General features: G+C 43.1%; 1 protein-coding gene across 1 annotated transcript in view; it reads right to left on the bottom strand.

Annotated features, from left to right (window-relative positions):
* Window positions 1-13,297, bottom strand: part of LOC120224782 (extracellular matrix protein FRAS1) — a 415,754-nt gene that overhangs the window by 148,551 nt on the left and 253,906 nt on the right. The window contains exon 21 of the mRNA XM_039223043.1: window positions 216-368. Coding sequence (XP_039078974.1) covers window positions 216-368 — 153 coding nt within the window. The remainder of the gene's footprint in view (window positions 1-215; window positions 369-13,297) is intronic.

Below are 13,297 nucleotides of genomic sequence, written 5' to 3'. Positions count from 1 at the left end.
AAAGCAGCAGTCTGGGAAGCATTAGTTAAAGCCCCAGCTGACAGCTGGTCTGGTTTACTGTCCCACAGCGTGCTTCCTGCCTTCTCTCTCTCTCTCTCTCTCTCTATCTCTCTCTCTCTCTCTCTCAAATTCAAGTTCAAATCTTCTCCACTACTGCCCCAAAGAGGGAGAAACTCGTGAGGCACCACCAGCCCTTGTGTCCAGCACTTACTCACTTTTACAAGCTCCTCTCTCTGCGTAGAATCCAGAAGGGCAATCAGGAACACAGTGGTCCCCCAGCAGCAGGTGCCGGGCATTCTGGCAGCTCAGGCAGATGCTCCCGGTGTTGTGGAGGTCGGCTGCACAGTGCTGGCACAGAGGATGGCAGTCTGGAGAGGGCAGGGGAGCACACAGAAGGGACAGGTAGCATGAACACAAGGTCTCATTACCACACCCAAGGGCAGAAGGGATCGCAATGACCCTCTCTGCAGCACAGAAAGCGAGAGAAGAGCCCGAAGGCAGCATATGTCAGGAAAGCAGACGCTTGGGACCTATACAAATTGTGTGTTTGAGGTTTTTAGCAAATGGGCAGGCCCAGTACGGCTATTCAGTTGTCATCCCTTTTCAACTGAATGACTTTCAAGAACTGGGGCAGCGTGTGATAGATCCTTGCTCAGAGTACAGAGAGAACTGTCAGACTAACAGGAATAGTACCGTCAATACCACCAACATTTCCCCCAAGGGCACTGCCAACTCTGGCTCAGCGTGCCCCCCATTCTCAGTGCTCCTGAGCTGGGCACAGCCCCCTCCACAAGCTGCCTTCTCAAGAATTTGGTCATCTAGAGTCTGTATACCCATCTTAGGTGTTGATATGGAGGGGCTGGGGTTCGTAGAAAACTGGGTTGAGTCTGTAGAAAACTTTAGTCTTCAAATGGAAAGTTACAAGGAGGAGCTACGAGTTGAATAGTTATTTTAATGACTCAATATATAATTCACAGAAGCCCTGCTGTACGAGTTGTGATTAAGGCTCTAAGACAAAGCATCTGGCACGGCCAGCGTGGTCTCTCATTCTCGCCTATATCATAGTCATCCTTTAATTAATGAACCTGATGTATTCAGCTCCCATTATTGGTGAACATGCCCTCTGCCTCGTTCTAGGTGGAATCACCCTTCAAGTCCTGTTTACCATCGTCCAGCCCAAAGGCGGAGGAAAACCCACAAATCTTGAATTACCCACCAAAGTGAAAAAGGAGTAAAGGCCAAGTAAATGGAAGGTTAGACCTCTAACCACAGGCTTTTCTCTCTATCCCTGAAGGACTCAAAGCACTGTCTGCACTTGCTAATGCACTACTCAGGGACATGATGTCTTGTTAGGCTCAGTCTTACAGATAGAGACTGTGATCTCGAGCAACGTTTAGATTAAAAACTCATTGCCAGTGATGGGGCTCCTGATGGCTCAGTCAGTTGAGAATCCAACGCTTGATTTCAGCTCAGGCCATGATCTCACAGTTTGTGAGATCGAGCCCCGTGTCAGTCTCTGCCCTGTCAGCAAGAAGTGTGCTTGGGATTCTCTCTCTCTCTCTCTCTCTCTCCCTCTCCTATGCATGTGTACACAACTCTCTCTCTCAAAATAAATAAACATAAAAAAAAATCAGTCAATGAAATAGATGGCCTGACCCCTGTTTAAACAGGTCTTTTTTTCTATACCTTCAGTGACACACTTAATTGCTGACCAGATGAGATGGGTTCCCCACAGAAGAAACAGGTCTCAGCTCCATATCTGCACCCATTAATTGCCACAAGAAGCCATTTGGGGACCTGCCACAGCCATTCCAGAAGTTGATCCCAAAGTGTCCTCTCCAAAATGCTGAGTCTTCTGGGCATGCCAACTAATAGCCCCTGACCCTTCCCTGAACTTTGGGAGTTTCGAATTACAAGCAGCCTTTTCCCCATATTAGGAACAATTTTCTATCTTCTAAGAGCCAAATTATCCCTCATCATAGACCTTTGGTAAATTATAAAGGAAGTGATGATTATATCAAGGGAAATACAAGGCTACTTCCCCCTCGTTCAGTGTATGGTTTCCACACAATGGTCTCTCTTTCCTGTGCCCTCCTCACAGTGCCAGGAGCAAAAGGGGGGGGGGGGTTTCAAAGGGCTTCAAAAGTTACTGGAGCAAATGGAGGTGACCGGGTTTGACAATTACCTGAATGAGCAGGTGCCTGATAGGGCTGGAAACCCGAGAAACATTACTGATCCAAGGCTCAATTATTTGAAAAGTCACGGCCTCGTCCTCTCTCAAGCCAGCACTTACCGAGAGTTCTGGGCTCAGGCATGCATTCGCAAGATATGCAGGTGTTTAGTGGTCTAAAAACTAGTTGCATCTAACTGAGGTTTTCTCTGGTGTGCAATTAGAGGAATGAAAAAGAATAATCATCAAGGATGCTTTGAAGAGAAAGTAAGAAGATCTCTGGAGTACTTTGTGGGTACAGTAAATAAATATTTATGAATTTGTCTGATCGTGGGGATCTCTAGAAGCTGTTGAAATGAGTGTAATATGCATTAATTACTTCTCAAGGAAGCCAGAGCTAGGCTATGGATGCTCCTTCCCATTCTCACGGCAACTGCTTGTAAACCCTTGCTCCTGGCTCCAGGCACCACTCCCAGCCTGCCCACCCTTCCACCTCCTCCCAGATTATCTTACCTTCTACTTCATTCAGCCCATCAAGTATGAGCACCTTGGAGTCTTTCCTGTGAGCCTCAAAACATCTTTCTTTACCCATTTTTATTTCATTTCTTCTCTTTGCAGAGGATAAAATGGCTAATTCTTCCAACCACACCCTTGATTCAGTTTTCACCATTATTAGAACATTATTTCAGCATTATTGCATCTTTACCCCACCTCTCTTCACTCGCCTTGACCTCAACCTCTGAACAGCCTCTGCATCACCTAACCCTCCAAAGCTTGTCTCCATAACCACACCTCAGTCTCTTGCCTTCCCTTCCCCACCCAACATCCCTGCCTCCCTAACCCCTCAGCTCCCTGGGATCTGCTTAGCCTCCATGAAAGTGCTGTGGTATTGCCTTGAAAAGGTCTCTGACCACCTCTTTATGACCAAGTCTAACAGCTTCCTTTCATTTCTAACCCTCCCGAGGTCTCTGTAACACAGGACACTCCCAGCCACCCTCCTCCTTGACCACCTATTCTGCTTTAGTATGCTTTATCCTGGTGCTCTTCATGGCCAGGACCTTGTTCTCTGCCCCTGACTGCCTGATAAATGTAGGGATACCTCCCCACCCTCAACTTCTGCCATCCCCTAATCAAGTCTCATTCTCTAGGGACACCTGGGTGGCTCAATCAGTTAAGCATCCAACTTCGGCTCAGGTCATGGTCTCATAGCTCATGAGTTCGAGCCCTACATCGGGCTCTGTGCTAACAGTTCAGAGCCTGGAGCCTGCTTCGGATTATGTCTCCCTTTCTCTCTGCCTCTTTCCTGCTCACACTCTGTCTCTTTCTCTAAAAAATAAATAAACATTGAAAAAAACTTTTTTAAAAAATCTCATTCTTTGGAGATCCTAAACTACACATAGCTGTTTGCATCATGTTTTGGTACATAGCTACTAGAAGCCGGTGGAAAGGGCTCAAGAGTCCAAAATCATTCCAAAATCACTCAAGGCCTCTGCCTCTGTTCATGGCTCCATGTTAAGCCTGAAGAGGGCATCAGATCAATTGCCAGACATACCACATTGCATTCTGGAGTAAGTACCCAGAGCAAGGAGAAATCAGCAAATGACACCTGAAAATATAAAACAATCAAATGCAGGTTGCCCAAAGCATCACATAAATGCAAGGAAGTTTAAAGTTTTCCACACACATGAGAAAGTAACTATCCGAACCTGGAAGTTGGACCCCCTCTTTTTGTTCATGACCTGTATGCATTCCTTATTCATTCATCCTTGGTTTAAAAAGTCATACTGAACACCCAATCCTATGAATAGATTCATTCCAAAACAACAAACTAAGTGATCCCATGTTAATATATTCATGCAAACCTCCCTTCCCAACTCTCTCACTTACAAGCCCATTCAGAAGACCACTTAAATATGCTCTGAAATCCTGCTCTAAAGTCAGTCTGAAGGTTGAATGACTTTTATTAAACCAACCAGAAAAGAAAAATAAATTCCTAAAACCTGGGATATACCTCTGTCTTGAGAGGCTTGAAGTCAAAATCTCTTTATAGGAGAGACTTCTTTGGGAGAGGTCAAAATGAGTAATGATGTGCAGGGAAAGAAGCCAGAAATCAGAGCAAAAAAGGCATGAGAATTAATACCTATGTTTTGACTTACAATCTGAAAAACACAGTTCCTGAGAGCAGACTACAGAACTCAAGCGTGATAAGCTACAAGTGGCCAGTTCCACTGGGTACCACCTGTAAGCAAGGTTCAGGCTCAAGACTGGGAGCCACTGAGATCTTCTGCCCAGAAGACGGGCTGAGTGTGGCTCAGACAAGAACCTTGAGGGTTTATTTTTCTAAATACAGTGTGATCCATAGCAGAAAATATGAAAAACATTTTTACGAAGTATAAATAAACAAAAACTGCCCTAAGTAGCCCTTTCAGAGTAAATAACTACTAACATTGACATATTTCTCTTAGTTCTTTTTCTATATTAGTTTTACATACACAGCTCATTACATAGATGAGCTTATATTAAATGTTGTCATTTAATATATTTTTTTAAACTCAATACCATCAACATTTCCACATGTCATTAGGAACTCTTTGTAAATATCATTTTAGGGACTGCATAATATCCCAGCTTTAAATAAACAAACTGGAAATTTACCATTTTTCTTACATAAGTGACCCTTGAAAAACCAAGGATTAGGGGCACTGACCCCTGCACAAAGATCTGTGTACAACTTTCAACTCCCCAAAAACTTAACTACTAATAGCCTACTATTTGGAAGCCTTAAATAGGTGACTGTAATAACTTAGTCAATTAACAAATATTCTGCATGTTATATGCATTACATACTGTATTTTTATAATAAAGTAAGCTCAAGAAAAGAAAATGTAAAGAAAATCATAAGAAATGGGGAGCCCGGGTGACTCAGCTGGGTAAGCATCTGCCTTTAGCTCCAGTCATGATCTCATGGTTCGTGGGTTCGAGCCCCACATTGGGCTCTCTATTGTCAGCACAGAGCCTCCTTCCCATTCTCTGTTTCCCTCTCTAACTGCCTCTCCCCCACTAGCTCTCTTTCTCTCTATCTCAAAAAAGAAGTAAATTTAAAAAAAAAAGAAAATCATAAGAAAAAATATATTTACAGTACTGTACTGTATTTATACAACAGCAACAAAAGTCCACGTATAAGTGGACCCATAGAGTTCAAACCTGTGTTGTTCAAGAGTCAACTATATTTGAATGTTTACTTCCAATTTGTCCATTTTCATAATGAAGGCCCTGATAAGAACTTTGTGCATTTTAAATTAGTTCCCAAAAGCATTGTCAAGGATGCAATTCATCTTATTATTACAGCTTATATTTATTGAGCTCTGAATATATATCAAGTACTTGTGGTATTATTATCCCCATTTTAAACATGAGGAAATGGAGACTCAAAGGTTAAGTCACTTGCTCACGCATGTCATCTTCACACTGAATCCAAAGCATGTACTTTTAACCACTATAGGCATGAAAAAAAAATGTAAAATTCTTAATAGGTATTAAAAATTCTATTCCAGAAAGTTTGTGTCATTTACATTTCCAAGAGCCACTCATGAGACTATTCCATCATAACTCTGCCTGCACTAAGGAACTGAACAACCTTAAAACAATCTTAGTTAATTTGGTTGGTGAAAACTGCTGTTACATCATTGTTTTCATTTATATTTCTTTTATTGTAAGTGAGGCTGAGCATTAAAAAAATCTTTCTTTCAAACAATAAAATGTTTAAATGCCTTCTGTAGGATAGAACTTTCAGTATGGTGGGAAGAAAAACAACCCTGGATATATAATTATAATTGAGTGTGAAATATGTGTAATCAAACAATAATTTGAGATATCAACCAATGAGTTCTTTTCTCATTCACTGTAAGTAACCACCCCCATTGAACCAGAAAGCATGGACCATCATGAGCTTCCAGAGAAAGCTTTCAGAATCAAATCTACAAAGATACCAAATTCTCAGAGCCCAGAGAACAGATGAAAGATGGACGAAAAAAAACGAAACTTGAATGTGCATTGGAGCTAACAGACCCAGGCCCTCCACCGCCTAACAACCCCTGTACTCTCCACTTCTGTACCCCAGCCCAGAAAAATGCTTCAATCTGGAGAGGAAGAAGGGGCAGAGGCAGGAAGACCATCCACTTTGCCCTTGCCTTCCCCTCCCATGGGACAGGTTGGAGGCAGTCAAGTGGAATATTCAAGAATCCAACAGTAAAGTGGAGTTAGGCTGTGCTTCTTGCCTTAAGGAGGGTTTTCTCCAATTGAGACCTGTGTCAGATGGCAGTAGAGATGATGACACAGCAGGATGAACAATGATAGAATGTATGGAAGACACTGAGATGCAAGACTGCCAGAAGGTTGTTAAGAACATTTCATAAAATGCTAACAGGGTCAGTACCAGAGTGCTGAAGAAATCTGCAACAGGGGTCACAACTCAGTTCAGGAGATGGGGAAGGCCTCTTAGAGAAAGTGCAGCCATGAGCCCCGGGTGAGGATTAGCTGTAAGAGATGATGGGCAGGGTGAGAGGGTTTGGAAAGTGCCCCAAGAAGAGGAAAAACTTAGGCCAAAACCCAGCAGCCCAACAGAACAGGATGCCTTCAAGGAAACAAGACAAGTTCAATATGGCTGGATCTTGAAGAACATACAAAAGAACCACTTAGGACCTAGTTGTATCAGTTTTAGTAAACCAGGTAAGTTATGGAAAGGAGCATGCATTTTATCCCAAAGGCAATCGGGAATGGGTGTATGCGTGTGCGTGTGCGTGCGTGTGTGTGTGTGTGTGTGTGTGTATTCATTACCAGTCTATTTACAGAGGTCTCTGTGTCTTCTATTACAGATTTAAACGAGAAATTGTTGTATGAAAGGTAACTAGTATTGAGAAAGACATGAGAATGATAGCAAAAAACCAACAATTCAAGAAAACTCAGACATACAGTACCTCTCAATATGGACCTTGCTAGGGGGAGGGAGCAGGGTCCCTGCTGTTCTTTCACCTCCTCCCCTCCATTACATCTAGAAGACCCTCTCTGTTAATGACATCCCAGGGCTGAACTGTTCTCATGAGGCTTATGCTGGACAAGGCATATTAAGAATATAAAGAATACTATAAGTACATGAAAGCCATCTTGACCAGGAATGAAGATTTTGGGTTTCCCCTGAGAAGGAAGGCCAACATACCAGTGGTTTGTCTCTCAGGCATGCCCTGGGAAGGCCTTTCTGCAAAATGTCAGCTTCTAAAATACCTTTAAAAATTAAAACAAAGTAGAATTTGGCCAAATCAGTAGTACCTAGTAGGTAGTCCCTACCTATTTGTTGAATGAAAGAAAAAAAAAGATTATTGGAGTCAAAATACTAGCAAATTGTAGGGAATTTGAAGGCTCATGAGAAGGTCAATGTGGATTGCATATCCTGGTTTTCAAAATCCACTTCAGGCCAAGAGGAAAAGGGTGCCGCTTGGCTATGTGTATGACAATTTACAACTGCCTTGTCAGCAGAATTTGAGATAATGAAAAGAGAAATGCCTCCACAGCCAGCCAAATGTATTTTTTTTTAATGTTTTATTTATTTCTAGGAGACAGAGAGAGAGAGACAGCGTGAGCTGGGGAGGGTCAGAGAGAGAGGGAGTCACAGACCGAAACAGGCTCCAGGCTCTGAGCTGGCAGTCAGCACAGAGCCCAATGCAGGGCTCAAACCCACGAACCATGAGATTATGACCTAAGCGAAAGTCAGACGCTTAACCAACTAAGCCACCCAGGTGCCCCCAGCCAAATGTATTAATTACACACTCTAAACACAATTAAGAGGTGGTGTGAGCCCCATCTCCAGGCACTGCAGTAGATGACCATTTGTCCCTGGAAACTACGCTGACACCCATCACTTCATGTGTAGGGAAATCTATAGGCACATTTTCTAAGAATTAAGCTGATTTGGAGGCAATTCTTGCATTCTTCCTAGTAGGTGGTGACCATCTGAGAAATCCTAATTCAGATCCTTGCTGGACCCACACTGTAGGAACACAACTATTGTCAGTAATTGTGTCCTCAAAATGGCAGCCGTATTCTCAGAAAGGCCAACAAACCACAGAGTGAGTTCTCCTAAAATCCTCCTCACCCCACCTTCCCTGCCCATTCTTCTCCCTGCAGGTGACATTTGGAACAATTTCACAGGATTCACTAGAGGAAGTTTATACTGTCACAGCTTAATTTGAACCAGGGCTGCAGTTACTATAATAGAGGAATGGAGTTTCCAACCCACCAATCTAGCAGCCTCTGCAAGGATTAACATCCCATCCTAAAAGCCCCATCTGTGAGGTAAGGCATTTGCATCTGACCTTGCTGTCTGTAATCAAAAAAGTAGGCTAACCTCAAATATGTCTAAATGGTGAGTGTACCCATTAATTGCTTAAAAGCAGCGCCTATTCCAGAGGCCGTCTCTCCGGGTCCTAGCAGTGCTACTCAGTAAGTAAATCCTTATTTGTCACGATTTCAATTACAGCGAAGAGTCTTTAAATATAAGACTCATTAAGGGTGACAAAGAAAGAAAAGAGACCCAGGATACATTTATGCATGGCCTGTTTTGGATTACTGGTACAGAATAAGCATGTAGTACGGGGGAGGGCAGATGGAATTCCAGTTGTTTGTATGTGTGCCTGCTTGCTAACGAACCCAGTGAATGAGCACTTTAAACAAATTAATGAACACATTGCAAAGGAGACTGGAAAGGGAGTATTAGCTCGGGCTGAAATAAATACATTTCTTGTTTTTAAGCAAGCAGAGGGTTCCATTTGTTCCCTAAATACGCACAGCATGCAGACATGCTAAAAATTTAAATAGATAAAAAATAATATTTTGACTCAGCAGCTGCAATATCCTCTAATATGTCACCCTGCAGCTGTAAGGAAATTACATGTGGTCATCACTGTGTGATGCTTTCTTCAAATCACAAAGGCTCTGCTTCGAGGATCAGTGAGGATTACCCACAATCATGATGGATGGAAGCACACGGCAGTGAAATGACTTATTTCACATCTTTGGAGCGAAGTCAAAAAAGCTTGAAGACATTAAAGTAAATGTGTACTGTCAAAGCAATGGCCTTGGATGTTGGTTTTATGGGGCAGTGACTCCTTAGCTGATAAATAATGACCTATAAAGACAAATTTAGACACACAGTGAGTTTTTAATAATGTCCTGTCAGTCGATTAGGTTCTTAATGCAACCACATTAAATGGTTTTGGAAGCAGTTAAAATAATCAGCACTAGTGGCTGCTCCTCATCGGGCGAAAAAGAAATGATTTCTTGCCAGAACTTGGGGCCCTTAAAGTGCATACAGAATTTGAATTCTGATGCCGCCTTTAAAATTGACAAGGTACTACTTGCGAGACAGTACAGAAGAAATCCACAAAATAACATACAGATGGTGGAAGGGAAAAAAACAGCCTCTCTCCCTCTGATTGCTTGTCCTAGCCCTCCCATGAGTGAGCTCTTACAAACCCCATGTTCTTTTTGTAGCAGCGAGAAGCAGTACCAGATGGACGAGCACAGCTCTCTGCTCAGTTCTGTTTCCAGTTCTTGCTGCCAACAAGGGGTCATAAGCACCACTCCTCCGTGTATGATGATGCCTCCTACCTAGCCTTCCAAAAGCTCATGCTTTGCTTTTGGTTTACCTCCCCAACAGGAAAACATTCATTTCAATGAATATTTATGGAATGTGAGTTGGGTGTGAGGCACTGTGGAAGTTACCTCAGGAGACAGAGCATTGAGTCAGATGCCGCATCTTCCCTCGAGATGCTCACGATAGGGTCTACTTTAGGAAAGCCACACCTGAAATTCAATAGGTGTCTAAGGAGGAACAGAGAATATTTTATCCATGGAGAATAAGAGGGACTTGAACTTGTTGAGATGTGGCAGTGATTGGAATGTAGAATAGGGCAGGGGGCAATCAGGGTAACTCACTGTTTTTGAATTACTCTGATTGAAAAATCAGTAGTGGGTGGACAAGAAATTCAGCAGTTGGAAGAAATGGACCTGGTAGATTAAGGGAAATGATGATGAGTAGTTTCCTGCGGAGCTTTTGAGTATGGTGTTCCTGTGGAGTAGATGTCCAGGAGATAGACATGTAAAAATGAAGCCTGGACATGGCCATCATGTGTGTGCTTGACACGGTTTCTGAGGAGAAAATAAGAATGAAGACTGGATTGAGGCTGGGAGAGATGCTGTGGTCCCAGAGGAAAGGGGGTGGAGGAGGGGTGGAGAGAGGGTAGGAAGGGAAGGACATGAGTAAAATGAAGAGGAAATGACTGACTGGAAAGACCAGCTCACAACGGGGATGCACAGACAGGCTCCAGGTCCCAGACGGAGGAGCCAGGGTGAGGGGGGCTCCTTTCTCAGAGAAAGTAAGGAAAAAGAAGTATCTAAAAGAAGATGCAGGGACACTTGAGGAGAAGAGGTGAGGAAGTTTTTTGCTGTTGTTTTTATCAGATTATGTTATTCTTCTGAAGGAGAAAGAAAGCAGAGATGTAAAATGATCTGGGAGAAATCGGAGTTGAGGTAAAGTGGGGACAGTGCACAAGGAAAGACCATGGTGGGCAGGATGACAAAACACCAAAGGGAGCTCTAAATAGTGCAGCTGCTGAGAAGCAGAGAAGGTCTTAATGGAACTAGATTAGGGGATGGAGGCTGGTGACATGTGCTCAGCTGTGTGCTCTTTGATGTGGCACTGTTTCGATGCCAAGCTCTACTACTTCCTGGCCAAGCTCTACTACTTCCTGGCTGTGAAACACTGACTAAATTGGTAATGTCCCTAATCTCAGTCTCCTATAAAATGGAGAGGCTACTAATCACAGGACTGACCTCCAAGGGTTCCAGTCAGGATTAAATGAGATAATACACCAGAGGACCTGACACACAATAAATGCTCAATAAATATTGGCCACTATTAATTTTTTATGTTTATTTAGTTTTTGAGAAAGAGAGAGAAACAGAGCAACAGAGCATGAGGGGGGAAGGACAGAGAGACAGAGGGAGACAGAGACTCTGAAGCAGGCTCCAAGTTCTGAGCTGCCAGCACAGAGCCCGACACAGGGCTCAAACTCACAGATGGTGAGATCAGGACCTTAGCCAAAGTTGGACGCTCAACCAACTGAGGCACCCAGGTGCCCCACTTAAATTTTTTTAATCTTTTTTTATTTGAGAGAGAGAGACAGAGTGTGAGGGGGGTGGGGGGGCAGGGCAGACAGAGAGGGAGACACAGGATCGGAAGCAGGCTACAGGTTCTGTGCGGTCAGCACAGAGCCCAATGCAGAGCTTGAACTCACGGACTGTGAGATCCTGACCTGAACTGAAGTCGGCACTCAGCTGACTGAAGCACCCAGGTGCCTCCGTTGGCCACTAGTCTTCATCCACAGTAGGCCCAGTAAGAACTGACACTAGTACTGATGGTCATGCCTATATCTAAATCACTATTTGCCTATAGCATGTAAACCAGAGATTTATATGTGTGTAAGCAACATGGCTGAATGCAGCCTTAGCAATCCTGCTACCTTTAGTACTGAGAGGATGACGTATGGGTCTAAATTCAGTTGTGTTCTTTAAGCAAGACTGTGGCCTGTAGTTCTTATGAAGACAACAGCAATCCTGACTTCATCGGGAGCCCTGCCAAGTGGAAAGCTTTTAAGTAAGGTCTGTCTGTAATTACTAAAGCCAGGTATGATATTGTTTAGTAAAAGTCACATGAAGGAGAATATACAAGTTCTTCTTCTTCTTTTTTTTTTTTTTTAACTTAGAAAGGCCCCCATTTAAGCAGAGGTCATGTTCTTTTTTTTCTGGAAGGAAAAGTAAAGAAGAGAAACACCTTGAAATATTCAATCTTCCTTCAGCAAAGAGTGTGGCCTCTTAAATAAAACATAAATTGGAAGAAGAGGAGAGAGACAATCATTGAAAGTTCTGGAGAGAGACTGGATATGCAATTCATAGTTCAAGCAATAGGAGATAGGGTGACAAGATGAGGAATAGGAAAAGAAGAAGATAAGGAAAATAAAGCAGCAGTGTTTAAAGAAAAAAGATACTAGAAAATTGAAAAAATATAGAGATAGAAGAATTAGAACAGATGGAATGAAGCAGGAGGTGAACAAAAAAGAGATAAGAGGCAAAAATATGGGTCACACTAAGAAGAAAGACCCTTGACATAATTGCCATCAAAGCATTAGAAGGGGATTATCATAATCATTAGGATGCCTCATTCGAGTCATGTTTTACACAGCATTTCTTGATCACCATCTATGTGCCAGTCTGTCATTGCACTGAGAATTCCCACAAAATAAGAATTCCCACCTCTACAGCAGGGTTTCTTGGGATGACCAGATGAAAAGATAAATGAGAAAATGTTTTGAAAAGTATAAAACTCCACAAACACACCAGTATTACTATTAACAATAACTTGAGAAACAGACCTAGTCCCAGCTGAAGCTTCGCATCTCGTACTTAACCTCCGATGGGCCAGGTGGTAAATCCCCCTCCATCCTGCTGGGTTACTGCCCAGCTCCACGACAGGAAATGGCCACTCAAATTAAATAAAACAAACATAATGGAATGCCAGTTAGCTGTTAAAAATGACAATCATGTGGATTCTTCCAATATATGCCAACACACAGAAATACATAAAAGTGATATTTAAGAGAAATGAACAAAGAAATACATAGATGCTGACTACAACTATAAAAAAATGCAATGTACTCACTGAGAAAGATTAAAGTAATGGGTGCCTGGGTGGTTCAGTCAGCTCAGGTCATGATCTCTTGGTTCACGACTTCAAGCCTTGCCTTGGGCTCTCTGCTGTCAGCACAGAGCCAGCCTCAGATCCTCTGTCCCCCGTTCTCGCTCTCTGCCCCTCCCCTGCTTGCACTATCGTGCTCTCTCTCAAAAATAAACATTTAAAGGGGCGCCTGGGTGGCTTAGTCGGTTAAGCGTCTGACTTTCGCTTAGGTCATGATCTCGCGGTTCGTGGGTTCGAGCCCCACGTCGGGCTCTGTGCTGACTGCCAGCTCAGAGCCTGGAGCCTGTTTCAGAGTCTGTCACTCCCTCTCTCTCTGACCC

The sequence above is a fragment of the Hyaena hyaena genome, unplaced genomic scaffold (genome assembly GCF_003009895.1).
Source record: "Hyaena hyaena isolate Hyena2069 unplaced genomic scaffold, ASM300989v1 scaffold_1243, whole genome shotgun sequence".
NCBI lineage: Eukaryota > Metazoa > Chordata > Mammalia > Carnivora > Hyaenidae > Hyaena > Hyaena hyaena.
Note: the sequence above shows the minus strand (reverse complement) of the source record. Positions and strands in the feature narration are given on the sequence as shown.